General features: G+C 42.3%; 1 protein-coding gene across 4 annotated transcripts in view; it reads right to left on the minus strand.

The window, feature by feature from the left end:
- The window catches only part of PUS7 (pseudouridine synthase 7), a 57,490-nt gene extending 39,899 nt beyond the window's left edge, over positions 1–17,591 (minus strand). For all 4 annotated transcript variants that reach the window (XM_012746685.3, XM_012746708.3, XM_012746693.3 and 1 more), the window contains exons 1-5: positions 17,404–17,591; positions 9,166–9,598; positions 7,724–7,808; positions 7,495–7,596; positions 3,731–3,875 (exon numbers count right to left, since the gene is read on the minus strand). In XM_012746685.3, the coding sequence (XP_012602139.2) occupies positions 3,731–3,875; positions 7,495–7,596; positions 7,724–7,808; positions 9,166–9,598; positions 17,404–17,524 (886 nt within the window). In that variant the 5' untranslated portion in view covers positions 17,525–17,591. The remainder of the gene's footprint in view (positions 1–3,730; positions 3,876–7,494; positions 7,597–7,723; positions 7,809–9,165; positions 9,599–17,403) is intronic.
- Between the last annotated feature and the right edge of the window lie 1,962 nt (positions 17,592–19,553).

The raw sequence follows: 19,553 nt of genomic DNA on the forward strand, positions 1-19,553 counted from the left end.
ATGCTGTTAAACCTTAAGAGAAACCATGACAACCGAGTATGAGTTTTGGCTCATAAGCATGCATCTTCTATTAGCAAATCCAAGCACTGAGCATGCATACATTATCTCCTCTGCAAATAACAGATAGAAGTGTGGATTCTTTTTCTAGGTGCACTCAATATACAAAATAGTAAGCATATGCATTTACTGGGAATATTCTGAATAACAGAAAATCAATGAGTCTTAACTTACTTTGGGCAAGTTGTTTGACTTTAAAAAACTCTAATCCCTAAGCAGCATATACTTAGCTTAACAATTTAAGTGAATTTAAAACAACCTACAAGACATTTTTTAGACATTCTGATTTATAATGCAAATGCAAAGAATTCTCAGGCTGGGTAATATGGTTCCTATTTGCAAAAGGTTGCTTCTACCTGCTGTGGGTCTGACATGTCAGTCTGATAGAAATAGAAACCAGATAAAACGGAAACCCAGTTCAGGAAGATCCATGTATTGAGCACAGAGTTCCCCATGAATAAGGAAAAATGTTAATAGCTTGAGAAAGATGACAGGATGGGAGAGCATGTGGAACATTCTTTCCTTCTTATTCAAGGTCATTCCCACAGCCGCACCCCAACATGTCAACCTTTTGGCTTCCTCAGACATCCTGCTCCTTCCATTATCTTTATTTTATTACTCTACTCCTTGAATGTGCACCCTCCCTCTTCACTGGCTCCCTCCCTTCAATATACAAATACCTCACAACACATCCATCTTAAAAGCCACACCTATGTTCTCCTCTCCTTAACCATGTTCCCTTCCCTTCTCCTTGTCTTTGCAGCTTATCTGAAAGAGCAGTTTATATATACTACCTTCCATCACAGTTGCTGTGTAAACTGGTTTCCAGTCTCATCATTCCACTAAAACTGCTCTGGGAAAAAGATAATATTGATTTCCACATTGCTAAACTGAAGGATAGATTTCAGAGTTCTTATCTTGCTGGACCTCTCTGTAGCACTTTCCAGTGCTGAGCACTCTGATTATTGAGATTCCCTATTCCTGTGGATTCCCTAACACCAGTCTCTCCCAGAGAGCTTCTGTGTACTGTCTGGCTCCCCCTCCCGAGTCTCTGTGGACCCCTAGATCCAGGGACACCTCCTAGGAATCATTCATTTTCAGAAAGTACAGAGAACCTGTACATCTCACATGGCAGATTTTTTTTTTACATAAGCCTTTAAAAACAAGTTCTTAGAGGCATTTGGAATATATACTAGCTACCTCAAAATACAAATTAATTTACCTGCTTATGTAATGCTGTAATAGCTACATGGTATTTTCAGAAAAATACCATATGTATGCTTTGATAGGTACAGCAATGTGCCCTGTCAAACCGACTAAACATACAAAATAATGTCTGAGTTTAAACAGTTGGTAATTTAGAGCACCATGATTTAGCAATCTACCACATCTATGTTTTAGGATCTACAGTTCTACTGGAGAAAGTTTAGGCTATGAATATTACAAATCTGCTAGATAATGCATAAACCATCAATAACAATTTATATCAGGCTTTGGTAGTAAAAAAAAGCTTAAAAACATTATAAATTGCAAAGCTTTGCAATAATGCTTTAAAAGCTAATTCACTGTAAGGGGGCCCAGGAGGACAAACTGTCTTTCGTAGTGTACTCTATTCATAGGGCCAAGAACAACAAACTCCAGATACCAGCTGCCCTTCCTTTCCCAGGGCATTTACTTCAGCCCACTCTCAGCGTGTGGGGGAACTGGGTCTGTAAAAGATGAATGCAAGTTCCCAGGCGCTTGTCTGGGCTGGGGAACCACCTTCTGTGAGGAGCTGGGAGGGATCAGCTCAGATGGCAGAAATTCAGTCCATCTTTGAATGCCACAACACTGCAAGCCCAAGAGGTGTGGAGCTCTATGCAAGGGTTGATCCAACCTGACCTGCCTTCATGCCTCTTTTTGAAGTGAGAAATTAACATTTTACTGAACACGTCCAAAGGGAGATGGGGAAGAGTAGCTCACATCACACAGCTCAGTGAAATATTTGGAAAATCTTAAGGAAATTTTGTATTGAAAAAAAATGAAAAGTGAGAATGGCCTAAGCAGAGAAATGTGGATAAAAACAGAATATAAGAAATTTGGCAATGGTCACTTAAAGAAGGAAAAGGGTAAAAAAAAACTCAAAAAAAAGGGAATGACCTATGAATGCCCTCCCTCCCCTCATAAAACCTAGCATCTTCTAGGAAATGATGATTGCTTCTGAGAAGCAACCAGTCAAAAAAATATAGTTTTTGCTTTTTCCAATCTGCTTCCTTATTACCACACCAAGCAGGACAAGACCCTGGCAGCCTTCCCAACTGGGTTCTTTGAAAGAATGAAGACCAAATACCCTGAGGCATCACAATATGTAGAAATCACCTTCTCTTCTCTATATCCAGAATAGGTACTAGCTATATACCATCCTGGGGAACAGCTGAGCAAGTCATTTTCCACTGGGCTTACCTCTCTGGAGCGACCTTGACAGAAGAAAGGCTGCTAAGGTGATATTTTATACTGTGACCCAGACAATAGAGGAACATACAGTAACCACACCATTAGTTTGCAGATTGAAATGTGATTAACAACTTGTACCCCAAGCAGTTCCAGAACATACCACCCCCATGTTCCTTTTAGTATCCACTGAGAACTGACTTTAGATCTCTTCCTCCTCCCCAACTGCTCAGGTTTCTCATTTTCTCTATCAATATGCAGACTTGTTGATTTGACTAGATTATTTCCTCAGGCATAAACTTTATTTCTGTTCCCTTTTTTCTTATACCCTCTTATTTCAGAAAAATGTGGTTATAAACCATTAAGCTTCATTCATTCACAGTATTATCTTTTAAATTAACCTAAGAGAATACTGACAAAGCTCTAATAATTGACAGTCTTTTGTTACGTAGTCTTGGCAAGTTCTGCTCTGACAAATGTATCTAGAAATAACTTCATTAATAGGGGCCAACACTGGTAGGGAGGAGGGTAAGGAAATAACTTTTTCCTGTTGTAATTTTCATTAAGATTTTATCTGCTGATCTCATAGGTAAAAGAAAAAAGTCACTTAATTTTTCTTAAAGGTTATATCCAAAGAGATTTTCATGGCTGTAGAAAACACATTAGAAGGTAAGTATCAAAGTGGTTCACTGTACACCCATTTCAAATGAATGATACACAATGAAGATGGGCAAAGACAAAGGGGAGTCTTTCCATCGATCTCATTTCTTTTATGTGCAACTGAAGAAGTTACTCACAGTTGGAAAGCAGCAACTCTTTCAATAAAGGGATCTTGCAGGAAATATGCCACTGGGATAGGTGACAAGCATTTTTTGTTCATTTGAAAGCTTTCTTTCCTCCATTAAGAACACAGAGTGAGCAATAACCCTTCCATTTTCTTGAACTGCCACTCAGCTCTTCAGGGAACATACCAAATTCCTAAGGCTCTCTCTCCCTCTTAGGTCCACATTATTTCAGCAAATCTTTACTCAGATAAAAGACCTAATGCCCCCTACTAGACAGGCAGGCTGCAGGACTGTGCTGGCATCTGAAACAATATTCACCTTTCTCTGAAGGAGTGACATGATCAATACCCTTCTCTGAACAACAGCAAAGTAGCCCTTGAGCATGCACAGGTGATTGAGGAGCAGGGTCTGCTTCTCCGGGCCATCTGAAGGACAAAGCTGGCCACTCACACACTTACTTGCCAAAGCCTTTCTTCCAGCTGCATGGTATGCTACAATGTATTTCTTCCCCTCTCTATCCTCTGTTTTTGTCTCTAATCCTGGAAACAGAGATTTGATAGCTTGATGGATGACGGTTCTTTTCTCTTTGGTGTCCTCAATAACCTATTGAAAACACAGATAGCAACACCACTAACTTAACAAACATTAAATAGGGAAGCAACACAGTGAATCAGTAAAAACACTGCTCAGTAAAAAACACTGCTTAACTATGTGAAATAACAAAAGTGCCTGTGTATGATTTCAGAAATATTTTAGAGCTTCACAATACTGCAAATTCCTAGGAGCCTGCTAATCGAACATGTCCATCTACCAGGCACTGCATCAAGCACTGCCCGTTCATTCATCACTTTATTTAATCCTACTCATCGCCCTGTCATACCACCATTGCCCTTTAGAGATGAGGAGAATGAGGCCGGGAGACGTTAAGAAACGTGTCTAAGGTTATACAGCTGGAGGGTGGTAGAGCTGATCTGAAATCCAGACTGTCTGGCCCTGGAGCCACTATCACAGATGCTCCCTCATGCTCTCTGCTGGACAAACACCTCAGAGCTCACATGTGGCAATGCAGGCAAGCCGGGCCTTTGGTGTGCCAGAAACTCAATCCTTCCAACAGTTCAATCTATCCATACAACTGCCTCATACTGAATTCTATTCTATACAAATTCTTTTATAGTGAGGTTCTAGTAGTTGGTTCACAATAAAGAAAAATCAACATAAAAAAATGGAGACTTGTTAGTTACATGACCGTTTCAGTTTTCAAGTGTGTCTCACACTAAGAAACTCATTTACCTCTTTACATTTACCTCTTTACTCAACAACCACAAATGTGTGTGCATATGGCCTGATTAAAAATATTGAAAGAAGGTTCACAAAAATATACGCTTATAATGTGCAAAGCACAAATATTTTCTATTTTATTTTTTTCCATCAAAAAATCCTGGTTGAGACCCCCTAAATTGATCTCATGGGTTGCAACCTACAAGCTGAAAACATCAAGATATACAACAACTGCTACTGCCTAAACTTGATAATATTTTTCATTTTTCAAGACTCATGGGCTAGAGTGCAGTGGTGTGTTCATAGCTCACTGTAACATCAAACTCCTGGCCTCAAATGATCCTCCTACCTCAGCTCCCAAGTAGCTAGGACTACAGGCTCCTGCCCTCATGTCCAGCTAATTTTTCTATTTTTTTGTAGAGACAGGGTCTCACTCTTGCTCAGGCTGGTCTCGAACTCCTGGCCTCAATCCTCCCACAGTGCTATGATTACAGGTGTGAGCCACTGTACCTGGCCTAAACTTGACAATACTTTAACAAAACAAAAAATGTGGCCAGGCCCGGTAGCTCACACCTGTAATCCTAGCACTCTGGGAGGCCGAGGCGGGCAGATTGCTCGAGGTCAGGAGTTTGAAACCAGCCTGAGCAAGAGAGAGACCCCGTCTCTACTATAAATAGAAAGAAAATTAATTGGCCAACTAATATATAGAGAAAAAAAATTAGCCAGGCATGGTGGCACATGCCTGTAGTCCCAGCTACTCGGGAGGCTGAGGCAGGAGGATTGCTTGAGCCCAGGAGTTTGAGGTTGCTGTGAGATAGGCTGACGCCACGGCACTCACTCTAGCCTGGACAACAAAGTGAGACTGTCTCAAAAAAAAAAAAAAGTAAAAGAAAACAAACTACATTGCAATTAAGGATAAGTGACTTCTTCATATTAAAAAGTGAGTCTAGATCTGAAATTACTGATAGCAGTGAGTTAGAATCATAGTTGGTGTGTATGAATACATATTTAGACCTCAAAAATTCAGAAAGTCCTTTCTTCTCATTTTATAAATGAGAAAACTTGCCCATAGTTTATGCCCTTTAAAAGTGAAAACTTTGAGTAGATGGCACAACCACAGTTTTTAAGATGATAGCTAATTTTGCCACATGTATAGGAAAATGTATATTATGATAAAACTATGCATCGTACAAGCAAGGGAAATGTGAACCATCCCCCTGGACTGCTCTGAAAACCTAGTCCTAGGAATTTTCTCCTTGACATTGTTGAAGATTTTGCCTATGGGTAAATTCAGTAATTGAAGATCCCTAAAGTTATAATACCACATACTTTTGAGAAGTCTGGGTGGGGTAAATTGGTACAAAATGAATTTAATATAAACTTAAAACTCTAAATATCCTATGCTGCAAGATTCTTAAAATCTGGTGTCACATTTACTGTATGCTACAGATGCTACCTAGAGCTACTCTGTCCACTATGGTACCCAATAACCTCATTTGGTAACTGAGCACTTAAAATGGGTCTAGACTGAACTGACATATGCTATCAGTGTAACATAACACTGTAGTTTAAAGACTTAGGGAAAAAAATAACGTAAAACATCTCGTTAATAATTTTAAAAATATTGATTACATATTGAAATGACAGTATTTTGTATTAGGGCAAATAAAATATATTATTATAATTAATTCTACCTTTTCTTTTTACTTTTTAAAATATGGCTATTAGAAAATATAAAATTAAAAATATGGCCTGTTTTATAATTCCACTGGATAGCACTTATCTAGAAGATTAACATTTCCATAACAAAAAGCTTTAACAATAGCATTTACTATTCTATTTAGAAAATGAGCTCTCCTTTTCTGGAATAGCAGAGTAAATCCAGGATAAGCAAAAAAATGCTCCCTTCCTTCACTTACTCCCCTTCCCAGAGCCCCATTTGAGACCAAGAAGCTGTTGAAGCCAGAGCCTGAATAGAGTCACACAAGCAGCAATGGTCTTGTTACAGTAGACACTGTATACTGTCACTCTGTGGTTCTAAACAAGAGATTTCTTTTATGATTTTTGGTCACTGAAAAAAAATTTTAAACAAAAATGTAACTTTTTGGCCAGGATGGTGACTCATACCTATAATCCTAGCATTCTAGGAGGCAAAGGCTCAAGTATTGCTTGAGCTCAGGAGTTTGAGACCAGCATGAGCAAGAGAGAGACTCCGTCTCTACTAAAAATAGAGAAATTAGCCAGGCATCGTGGTATACGCCTGTAGTCCCAGCTACTTGGGAGGCTGAGGCAGGAGGATCGCTTGAGCCCAGGAGTTTGAGGTTGCAGTAAGCTATGAAGAAGCCACTGCACTCTACCAAGAGCAACAGAGTGAGACTCTGTCTCAACAGAAAAAAAAAGGCTGGGCACAGTGGCTCACGCCTGTAATCCTCTGGGAGGCCGAGGTAGGCGAATTGCTCCAGGCCAGGAGTTCAAAACCAGCCTGAGCAACAGCAAGACCCATCTCTACTATAAATAGAAAGAAATTAATTGGACAACTAATACATATAGAAAAAATTAGCTGGGCATGGTGGCGCATGCCTATAGTCCCAGCTACTTGGGAGGCTGAGGCAGCAGGATTGCTTGAGCCCAGGAGTTTGAGGTTGCTGTGAGCTAGGCTGACGCCACGGCACTCACTCTAGCCTGGGCAACAAAGCGAGACTCCCTCTCAAAAAAAAACACAGAAAAAACAAAGTAACTTTTTTTGTACCATAGTTTTATCTGGGATACTAGCTACCTGCCCCTGATGAAAACATTCTTTACTGTGATGCCTTTTTAGATTCAACAGGACAAGGTTACCCTTTTGGTAACCACTGTAATTTTTTCAATAGACACTCAGTAACATCACCCAAAATAAAGCAATGAAAACCCTAAAAATCTTTTCATATATTTTTGGAACATTTACCTCGATGGCAACACTGGTTTCTTTATTTTTAAAAAGCTGGAGCTCTTCCAATCGCTGCTTTTCTTCGGCTGTCAAAACTGTAAATGCATCTTCTGAAGGGTCCTTTAAAATAACCGTGAGAATTCACAGTGAATCATATACAGAATTCAAGACTATTAAAGCTATATATTTCTATGATCTCTAGGAAATGCTGTTTTTATACAGAAGATGACTTTTGCTAGAGAGCTACCTCCTCATCCACTGGAACAGATAAGTCATCCAAATGGCTGATCCGTCCATCTTTTCCTATCTCATGAACAACGAAGTCGGAGTATCTGATGAAAAGAAAACGTGAACTTTCAGAGAATTAACATATTGTTTCCTATTAATTAAATAAAGTTTATCAATAATAAGCCTTACTATTGTGTAAAACAAGGAATTAAAAAAAAAAGTCTCCAATGCAAAATCACTGAGTTATCTTTTCTGGTTTCTTTCTTTTTTTTTTTTTTGAGACAGAGTCTCGCTTTGTTGCCCAAGCTAGAGTGAGTGCCCTGGCGTCAGCCTAGCTCACAGCAACCTCAAACTCCTGGGCTCAAGCAATCCTACTGCCTCAGCCTCCTAAGTGGGTGGTACTACAGGCATGCGCCACCACCATGCCCGGCTAATTTTTTCTATATATATTAGTTGGCCAATTAATTTCTTTCTATTTATAATAGAGACGGGGTCTCGCTCTTGCTTAGGCTGGTTTTGAACTCCTGCCCTTAAGCAATCTGCCCACCTCGGCCTCCCAGAGTGCTAGGATTACAGGCGTGAGCCACCACGCCCAGCCTCTTTTCTGGTTTCTTAATGAATGTTGAGCCACACCTTGTATCAGGTTTTACATGAGACCTAAAAGAAAAGACCCTCTGAGCTTCTAGAATATTCCAGAGAAATATATAAACAAAAGCTTATTAACATTACCCTGTGATTATACAGTCTAAATTGACTAAACTGAATCATAAAATACAGTAAACAGTTAATTAAATCGGAACCCAGTAAGTCTACCATGAACTACCCTGAAGTTTATCTTTATGTTAAATATTTTACAGGTATTATTTAAAATTCTCTCAACAACCCCAATTTGGTGCTATAATCCATTTTTTGGATAAGAATACTGAGGTTCAGAAGAGTTAAGTAACTATTATATTAAGTGGCTAACCTGGATTCGCACCTGGCTCCAAAGACCACTTTCTACCATAGATGCAAGAGTTTAAGGTGAAAGAGTTTAAGGTTATACAACAAATTCTAGAGAAAACTTGAAACCATGTAAATTAATAAAAACCAATGAAACGAATTTATTTTAACAAAATGAGCAGCACCCATCCACATAATAACAAATGTATGCCACTGAGAAATTATTTTTACTTAAACAATTCTGAGAAGGATCTTCCCTTGATAAGAACTAAGGATGACTTCTATTTATTTTAAAATATTAAAAAATCCAAGACTCATCCATTTAATCATTCAGGCAGCTCTTCTTTATCCTATTTTTTTTTTAATATCAGTGTAGACAAAAATTATTTTTTTACCATTTACCATTTTATCATTTCCTTGGTAATAGAAAGCTAAGTGGAAGAATATCCTGCTGATGTCTTTGTAAAGAAAAAAAAACCTAATACAATCAAAATAACTTCACATATAAACTAAACAAACCTTTCTTTTAAGATTCCTGAGAACCCTTGATGAGGACTTACGAACTTGGTGATGCCCACATCAAGTTCGGTGAGTCCGTGCTTCATCATGTCTGCAAAGCTCTCTGCTTCTTCCTCCTCCTCCTCCTCCTCTGAAAGGCCATCTTCCTCCTCCTCTTCCTCTTCTTCGAACTGAGCCTCACAATTCTTTTCATCTTTCCCAGCACTTACAGCTTCAGGAGCCCGACGCACATCTTCACTGTTGGGTAGAGAGTCATTCCCCAGCCTGTGAAGACTTTTGGTCGGACTGCATTCTGACATCTTCTGTTTTTTTGTCTCCTCAGCTGGGACCCCACTGTCATGATCTTCCACAACAAGGGACCCACGTTTCAGTGACACACCAGTCATGTCTGTCATCTCCATTTTTAAGGCTCCAAGAAAACATTTAAGAGAACCTTTTAGGAAGGAGGAAAAAGTAGGATGTAACAATAACCCATAAAGAAGTCGGTTTCAGCAAACAGAGGCATAGTTAGCTTTGTTTATAGAGTCCTAAAAATCATTTATTAAAATAATTTTTCCTGATGCTGGCATATACTTTTGGTTGGATAGAAAGCTGACACAACACTTTTGCATGGAATTTAACAATGTGCATCAAAAACCTTAAAAATGTATGCTCTTTGCCAGGTGTGGTGGCTCTAGCACTCTGGGAGGTCGAGGCAGAAGGATCGTTTGACCTCAGGAGTTCGAGACCAGCCTTAGCAAGAGCAAGTTCCCGTCTCTACTAAAAAAAATAGAAAGAAATTAGCTGGACAACTAAAAATATATATGTAAAAAAGAACTAGCAGGGCATGGTGGCAAATGCCTATAGTCCCAGTTACTCAGGAGGCTGAGGCAGTAGGATTGCTTGAGCCCAGGAGTTTGAGGTGGCTGTGAGCTAGGCTGATGCCATGGAACTTGACCAGGCAACAGACCAAGACTCTGTCTCAAAAAAAAAAAAAAAAAAAAAAAAGGTATGCTCTTTGACCCAGAATTCCACTTTTAGGAATTTATCTTATGAAAATAATTAAGAAAGTACTTACAGTTTTAGCTCTAAAGATACTCACCTCAGCATTTTTATATTAGTAAGAAAATTACAGGTACATAACAAATTATGGGTACATAAACTGAACAATATGCAGGAACAGCTGACTGGGAAATACGGTTTCTTCTAGGAGAGAGTCTTGGTGGCTGGGGACAGTAGTAGGAGACTTGCTATTTTCACTCAATACCATAGTTGTATAATTTGAATTTTGTTTCATATATATGTATCACCCTTTTGAAAAACTGATTAAATAAAACATCATATAACTACATTTACCCAAACCATAGTAAAAAAAAGGGGGTGGTTGGGGGGCCTAAGTGTAGTGGCTCACACCTATAATCCTAGCACTTTTAGAGACTGAGGTGGGAAGATTGCTTGAGATCAGGAGCTGGAGACCAGCCTGGGCAACAAAGTGAAACCCTACCTCTAAAAAAAATTTAAATATTAGCTCAGTATGGTGGCACATACCTATAATTCCAGCTACTCGGGAGGCTGAGGTGGGAGGATTGCTTGAGCCCAGAAGTTTGAGGTTGCAGTGAGCTATGATTGCACCTATCAATAGCCACCACACTCTAGGTTGGGCAACACATTTTGGGCCGGGCGTGATGGTCACGCCTGTAATCCCAGCAACTGTGAGGCCAAGGTGGGCGGATTGCTCGAGGTCAGGAGTTTGAAACCATACTTTCTCAGCTGGAGAGGGGATAAACATATGGATCAAAATAAATACAGGGCTTTGGGAGGCTGAGACAGGAGGATTGTTTGAGGCCAGGTGTTCAAGACCAACTTGAGCAAGGTGAGACCCTATCTCTACAAAAAATAGAAAAATTAGCCAAGCATGGTAGCATCTACTGTAGTCCTAGCTACTGGGGAGGCTCAAGCAGGAGGATCACTTGAGCCCCAGGAGTTCGAGGTTGCAGTGAGCTACGATCATGCCACTGAACTCTAGCCCCCAGGTGACAGAGTAAGATCCTATCTTTTTTTATTGAGACAGAGTCTCACTTTGTTGCCCAGGCTAGAATGAGTGCTGTGGCATCAGCCTAGCTCACAGCAACCTCAATCTCCTGGGCTCAAACGATCCTACTGCCTCAGCCTCCCAAGTAGCTGGGATTGCAGGCATGCGCCACCATGCCCAGCTAATTTTTTGTATATATATTTTTAGTTGGTCAATTAATTTCTTTCTATTTTTAGTAGAGACGAGGGTCTCACTCAGGCTGGTTACGAACTCCTGACCTCAAGCAATCCGCCTGCCCTGGCCTCCCAAAATGCCAGGATTACAGGCGTGAGCCACCACAGCTGGCTGAGACCCTATCTTAAAAACAACCAACCAACCAACCAACCACACACTATAGCATCCACAACCTCAAGTGCCTTATCTAACTAATGTGACCTTACTTGATGCTCTTAGTGAAATACAGATAAAAGCTTTTTCTATATTAATTATACAGGAGATGCTAAAGTTAACATAGTAAGTAACTTTGTAAACATATCTATAAAGAATGTAAATGAGCAGAAAATGAATATTCTAGTTCTCCAAGGCCTGGTTCACAAGAAACCCACCTACACTTGCATCTACAGCAAAATAAGAATAATGACGAACTAAATTTTAAGAATCCATATTTGATCTTGCCTCACTGTCAAAAATCAAGAAGAAAAAGGAAAGTAAAAGAGAAGTACACGTAAAAAGTACAAGCAAAAATGGATTTATTGTGGGAGGATAATTGTGCCGGATGACAGGGCTGCGTCCAGGCCAAGTATGCTCATGTGGCCCATAAGAGACAAGAAGGCGGCCCCGAAACAGCCCAAGCAGCAGGCCAAGGAGACGGGCTAAGAAGATGCGGCTTTCAAGCAAAAACACAAAGAGAAGAAGAAACTCCAGGAGCTAAAAGCCAATGGAAAAGGGGCCCCTGGCCACAGGTGGAGTTTAAGCAATCTGGCAAAAGGTAAACTGTTTCTTGTATCTGAAGCTATGGTGACCCTTGATTCCATCCTTATTTAAACATCTGTATTCCCTGCCATACCATCTTTTGCCATCTACAGCTAAAATAAAGTGTTGTCTTGGAGCCTATTGTACATTTAAGAATAAACTTTCATTAAAAACAAAAAAGAAAGAAAAAGAAAAATGTCAGTAAAATCAATTGCCTTTGAAAGACAAAAATTTAAATACAGAAAATGGAAGAAACTAAGAATCTGAAATACAAGTAGATCACAACTACTGCAGTTATAGAAAAGTATCTCTAATTCAAATAAGAAAGCATTTATTCTTTGTCTTGAGCAGGTGTAGTTGAAAAAGAATGCTGGTTTATGACATGCTGATGTGATTTCTCACTTGATAGCAACAAAGCTGCCCTTAGAGCTTTTGGACAGGTGAAGGGGATAAAAAGGGACCAGGGCTTACACAGGAACGACAGGAATACACGGAAGACATCAAAGGGGTGAGGTGACAGTGTTAGAGAACACCTAACAAAGACTACAACACCTGAGCCAAGTTTTGATGATCAGGGAAGAGGACCAAGGACCAAGGAAAAGGGGGAGAAGGGTGTTTCGGGTGAGGGTACAGCATGTGCAAAGGCCTGGGAGAGCATGGAGCGCTGGAAGAACCGCAGGAGCTCATCACCCATTGTGGGGGGTGAGACACATAAAGAGAGGGTGGAGTCTGGAGTGGGGAGATGGCAGAAGCAACACCAGGCTAAACAGAGGGAATTTCATCCTGAAAACCAAACCACCAATGGATTCGTGAGCTAGAAATATATATATATTTTTTTTGAGACAGAGTCTCGCTTTGTTGCCCAGGCTAGAGTGAGTGCTGTGGCCGTCAGCCTAGCTCACAGCAACCTCAAACTCCTGGGCTCAAGCAATCCTACTGCCTCAGCCTCCCGAGTGGCTGGGACTACAGGCACGCGCCACCATGCCCAGCTAATTTTTTCTATATATATGTTAGTTGGCCAGTTAATTTCTTTCTATTTATAGTAGAGACGGGGTCTTGCTCTTGCTCAGGCTAGTTTTGAACTCCTGACCTGGAGCAATCCGCCTGCCTCGGCCTCCCAGAGTGCTAGGATTCCAGGCGTGAGCCACCGCGCCTGGCCATGAGCTAGAAATATTTTGTGGCACCCCTTTGATGAGGACCTAGAATTAGGCTAGAAGACCAGTAAGAGGGTACAGCTTTAATCCAGGCAAGACATTAGTGCACCCTGATCTAAGGATTAAGCAAAGGAGACAGAATGGAGGGAACATTTGAGAACATTTAGGAAACGGTAGGGACCGGACTGGGTGACAAATATGGGAGGAAAGAGGAAATATTGCTGGATGCCTGAGTTTCCTGCCTTGGGGACCTAAGAGGACAGTGCAGCCCTTCCTGATATGGAGGGCTCAGAAAGAGGAGCAGGTAGTGGGAGAAGATGAGCACACCAATAGTCTCGTAGTGTTGCAGGTACGTAGGGAACACCCAAGTAGATATATACTGTAGACAGTTACCACATACCCCTACCAAAAAACCTGCAATGGCTCCCCAGTGACTATATAAGGTCCCTGACTGGCATCACAGGATCTACCAGGAGATCCTAATACCCTTCCAGAGGCCAGACGCTCAGCAGGAAGGAAAGTGTGGCTGATAATAGCCATGCATAAAGCTTCACTTAGGGACTTTATGGTCAGCAGAATGTCCATCTCCCCTTATGCAAGTCACCTCCTTGACAACCTTGGAGCCAGATCTAGGTTTTGCCATTTACCAAGTGAGTCCTGTAATCTCTCTAAGCCTCAGTTTCCTTCTCTGTAAAACTGAAATATGATGACTTGGTCAAAGGTCTGTAATAGCTCCTCCTATTCAACTGTTAGTCCTTAATATTTATTGGATGATTTACACAGCAGAACTGTATTGCTGAATCTGGGGAAGAAAACAAAAAGCTTCTTAGGCTTCTTTTGTTTTCTAAGCTAACGATTAAACATAGTTTTCTCCTTCAAACACCATTTAATTTTAAGAGACTCTCAAACACTGCCAACAGCACTACATTAAACAGGTCTTTAGATTGGCAGTCTTTTTCTTGATATTTGTGGACACTTCTCTGATCTCTTTTTCTTTCCTTCTTTTTTTTTTTTATTTTTTTTATTTTTGAGACAGAATCTGGCTCTGTTGGCCAGCCTAGAGTGCAGTTGGAGTCATCATAGTCCACTGCAATCTCAAACTCCTGGACTTAAGGGATCTTCCTGCCTCAGCCTCCCGAGTAGCTGGGACTACAGGTACATGCCACAATGCCCAGCTAATTTTTTTTGTAGAGACAGGGTATTGGTCAGGCTGCTCTTGAACTCCCAGCCTCAAGCAATCCTCTTGCCTTGGCTAGGATTACAGGTGAGAGCCACCCCACCCAGCCTGATCTCTTTTTCTTGATATATCTAATTGCAAAGACAAGCTCATTAACTAAATTCACTTTTGTATTTAAGATAAAATTATATTTTTCACTTAAATCAATGGCCTGTCACAAAGACATTAATTATTAAAGTTTATATATAGCATCAATGATTTTAAATCACTTTATATATATTTTGCTAAGTTCTGTCCTGTAGACCCAGAAGCTGAGAGCATATTTATTAGAATAGCTGTTCAAACTTCTGGACTAGTAGAGGCAGAACTCAAATTACATAAGCAGGAACTATAGGAAAGAGAAGACTGAAATGGAATATAATTTTTAAATTGAGCAGGGAGAAGAGGAGAAAGAGGTGATCTTGTAAACATGAAAGAGGCCCAAAAGAATTCAACAGAAAGATAAAAGAACCCTGACCTGCCCAAGGGGAGAGGCTTCAGGAAATCAGATTTGCAAAAGGAAAATCCGAAGATACATTCTATCTTAAAGACGTAAAGGGATTGGCTTTAAAGGGGAGGGGGGAGCTTTATGAGTTTTTTATTGTATTAAACTTTTTTTTTTTTTTTTTTTTTTTTGAGCCAGAGTCTCGCTTTGTTGCCCAGGCTAGAGTAAGTGCTGTGGTGGTGTCAGCCTAGCTCACAGCAACCTCAAACTCCTGGGCTCAAGCAATTCTGCTGCCTCAGCCTCTCGAGTAGCTGGGACTACAGGCATGCACCACCATGTCCAGCTAATTTTTGCTGTATATATTAGTTGGCCAATTAATTTCTTTCTATTTATAATAGAGACGGGGTCTCGCTTTTGCTCAGGCTGGTTTCGAACTCCTGACCTCGAGCAATCCGCCCGCCTCGGCCTCCCAGAGTGCTAGGATTACAGGCGTGAGCCACCACCAAGCCGGGCCTAAACAACATTTTTTAAAAGAAATGTGCTGCACAAATATACTATCCATGACATTAATATAGTAATGATGGTGACTTAACTGTCAAGTAAAATCCCTATAGACCAGAAGCCCGAATCTGCAACCAAGAATAGAACAAACTCCACCGATAGTGTCCCATGAATATAAATCCTACATATTTCTTTGGAGGGAATACTAAAATAATGGTTTTTATTTCCTCTGCACTCCAAATGAGAATAGAAATATTACAATTTTTATATTTTTAAACTCTTTTCATTAAAATACTAGATTCATGAACTCAGCTTTTAAAATCCTCTATACCTACAAAAGTAGAGTTTAGCATTTCCAAATTTCAATACAACACTCACAACAGTCCATTAACATTATTTCCTCTAAAATGAACATCCGAAAAGAGCCACATTAGTCTTAACCCTGTATTTCAAAACTCTGCACGACTCGGTCTTTTTAAATACATCTATCCTTCATCCTCTGCAAATCGGCAGTAATCTCTCTACTTCTCACATTAAAGAGCACTTGGGGCAGAGCACACATTGCATTCTGATACGCGAAATCGATGTCTGATCTCAAAGTTGTGCATTCCACAAGTACTTACTGAGCAAGTGCTATGTGTCTGGCACTGCTGTAGGCACTGAGGGAAACGGGAAAATTCCCTGCCCTCGTGGAGCTTACATTCTATTTGAGGGTATACCTGAGAACAAAATTAAATTAACCTCAGAACATGCAAGCTACAAAAAAATAAAGCAAAGGGATTGAGAGTAAGCAGGGTGCTCTTTAGTGAAGCCTCTCTAAGGAGGTAACTTCTGAGCAAAGATGAAGGAAGAAGCGGACAAGAAAAGCTGTGTGTGGGGAGAATTCCAGGCAGCCCCAACAGCACATGTAAAGGACGTGAGGCAGGAGCAAACTTAGTCATTGTAACAGCAGCTGAATTGTTATTTCTCTCTCCTATTTGGGTACAAAAGCTGTTTCATTAATACAGCACTTGCACTGCCCCCCAGCCTCTACCAAAATACATGTTCAAAAGGGGTTGTTAAATTAATCAATACGACTGTTGGCTACTTTCCTAATGATTGAACATGGTAAATGCCTATCCATCGCCTTTTCAAAAAGGGTGTACAGTCTGATTTTCGACAGATCCCTCAATAATCAAGTATCACAAGGCCACTAGGGCATACCTATTTCACAGATTAGAGGCTTGGGGTGCAAAAAAGCCTTAGTAATCTTACATTTACATTTTTGGAATGGAAAAAGAAGTGGTCTGACAACGGGACCAAGTATTTGAAAAACGAAACTCTCCAGCAGCCCTACTTCTCGGCAGGCGACGAAGACGTGTACCACTTTCAAACCCCTCTTGCAGGGCTGACCGCAGGACTCGGTGCGGACGAGTTTCAGCCCGCACAGCCGCACGTCCAGGCTACCACCGAGCAGAGGGCTCCCGGCGCCCAGCTGTTCGCTCCTGCTCCGGGCAAGTACGCGAACGAGCAGTCCCGAGGGCCTGCCTGGCACGCAGTAGGCTCGCAATGAGTGGCGATGCAGGACTGCAAGCACGAAAGCACGTGGGCTGGACCCACAGGAGACCGGCGAGCGGTGGGGGAGCTGTGAAGGGCCTGGGGGAAAGGCCGGTCTGGGAGGGAAGGAGTTCAGGGAGCGTCCGGGACAAAGAAAGGCGGCGGGCGGGAGGGAAGGAGACCTAGGGGCTGCCAGCGCCGCGGGGAGAGGGAGAGCGCGCGGGCGCGACACCCTGACGACCGGCCGGGCGGAGGGGCGCGGGCTCTCCCCGGAATGGAGGCGCCGCGGGCTCAGAGCGCTGCCGGGCCGCCTTCCCGGTCCGCACAGCCTCTCCGGGCGGGCCCCTGGGGCCGGGGCGGGCCGCGGAGCCCGGGCGGCCGCGGGGAGGCCGCGCGAACTTACCCAGAGCCTGGGGGCGCGGTGCGCGCCGGGCGGCGAGGAGGCCGGCGCTGCGCTCGGGGCGCGGGAGGGCGGCGGCGGCGAGGGCCACTCGGAGGAGCCTGCAGCGAGGAAGGCCAGGCATAGGCGGCGCGCCCGCGCGGGGTCCGCGGCGCTCAGGCGGCCGGGCTCGCACACGTGCGGCGCAGCGACGCGCCGGCCGCAGCCCCTCCCCCGGGCGGAGCCCGCTCCCGCCGCCCGCCCCGCCCCGGCCGCGGGGAGGCCCCGCCCACTAGGCGCGTCTTCGCGGGTTCCCTGGCAGTGGGCGCTTGGTCCCAGCATGTGGGGCAGAGGTGGTTTTGCCAAGCCTCTAAGAGTTCTTTTAGACCTTTAGGACGTCCAAAGCCGGGATTGACATATTATCTAGTAGTTATATCCTAGTAAGGATTTCTTCCGCATAGTTGTGGCCCTTTCTCTTTTTACCACAGTTTTTTTGTTTTTTTTTGAGACAGAGTCTCACTTTGTTGCCCAGGCTAGAGTGAGTGCCATGGCGTCAGCCTGGCTCACAGCAACCTCAAACTCCTGGGCTCAAGCGATCCTACTTTCTCAGCCTCCTGAGTAGCTGGGACTACAGGCATGAGCCATCATGCCTGGCTAATTTTTTTTGGTATATATATTTTCAGTTGGTCAATTAATTTCTTTCTATTTTTGGTAGCGACGGGGTCTCGCTCAGGCTGGTTTCGAACTCCGGACCTTGAGCAATATGCCCGCCTTGGCCCCTCAAAGTGCTAGGATTACAGGCGTGAGCCACCGCGCCCGGCCCTTTTTATCACAGTTAATGATGATGAAAAGGGAGTTACTTCAGGGACCATATTGGTCTGTGTATGATTCCTTCCATTGGGGGATTCAGAAGCACCATTTTCCTGCTTCTTATCCTTCCTGCTTGACAGCTCCCCAGGGGGATCTGTTTCAAGAAAACTCAGCATAGTTTTTATGCTTCTGTATAAAGAAAAAATTCATTCCTCTTCCCATGCTTTTCGAGTAGCACACGTTTACTGACCAAATCCAAGCCCCTAATAGTTTTTCAGATCTACTATTTTACCAAACTTCTACCCTGAGTGAAAAACCAATGTTATTCAAGTCCTTATATTTCTGCTAGAATTGGTTTTAAAACGTGGATTTAGTGTGGGCATCTGGTCAACTGAGTCATAGATAATTCTCTCAGAGTGGTGGGGTTTTATACTGCTTTCCTCTGAGATTATTTACCTCAGTTAAGTATCTCAATTTTTTTTTCTGGCATTATTTCTTTAAGATCACTTGTCATTGGGCTACGGTAAATTCATTGGTTAATATCCCAGTGATAGCAAATGCAAATATTTGTACCACAACATATGAAGTAATAATTCAATCCTAAACTCTTAATTTTTGTATGCTTTAGAAAGTATCTTCTCAGTGTCCTAGATTTTGGCCTAGATAGTGGTATCTCATCACTGTTTTGATTGGCAAACACCAGATGCTGGTGAGGATGTGGAGCAACAGGAACTCTCATTCATTGCTGTGGGAATACAAAATGGTACAGCCACTTTGGAAGACAGTTTGGTGGTTTTGTACAAAACTAAACATACTCTTAAACAATATAACTCAGGACTTAAGCTCCCTTGAAAACATGTCCACATATAAACCTGCACACAGATGTTTACAGCAACATTATTCATAACTCCCTAAACTTACAAGGAACTAAGATGTCCTTCAGTAGGTGGATGGATAAACTGTGGTATAGCTAGACAATGGAATATTATTCAGCACTAAAAAGAAATGAGAGGCCGGGCAAGGTGGCTCACGCCTGTAATCCTAGCACTCTGGGAGGCCGAGGCGGGCGGATTGCTCGAGGTCAGGAGTTCGAAACCACCCTGAGCAAGAGTGAGACTCCGTCTCTACTATAAATAGAAAGAAATTAATTGGCCAACTAATATATATAGAAAAAAATTAGCCGGGCATGGTGGCGCATGCCTGTAGTCCCAGCTACTCGGGAGGCTGAGGCAGGAGGATTGCTTGAGCCCAGGTGTTTGAGGTTGCTGTGAGCTAGGCTGATGCCACGGCATTCACTCTAGCCTGTGCAACAAAGCGAGACTCTGTCTCAAAAAAAAGAAAAGAAATGAGCTTAGCAGGCCATG

This window comes from Microcebus murinus, chromosome 9, assembly GCF_040939455.1.
Source record: "Microcebus murinus isolate Inina chromosome 9, M.murinus_Inina_mat1.0, whole genome shotgun sequence".
In the NCBI taxonomy this organism is placed as follows: domain Eukaryota; kingdom Metazoa; phylum Chordata; class Mammalia; order Primates; family Cheirogaleidae; genus Microcebus; species Microcebus murinus.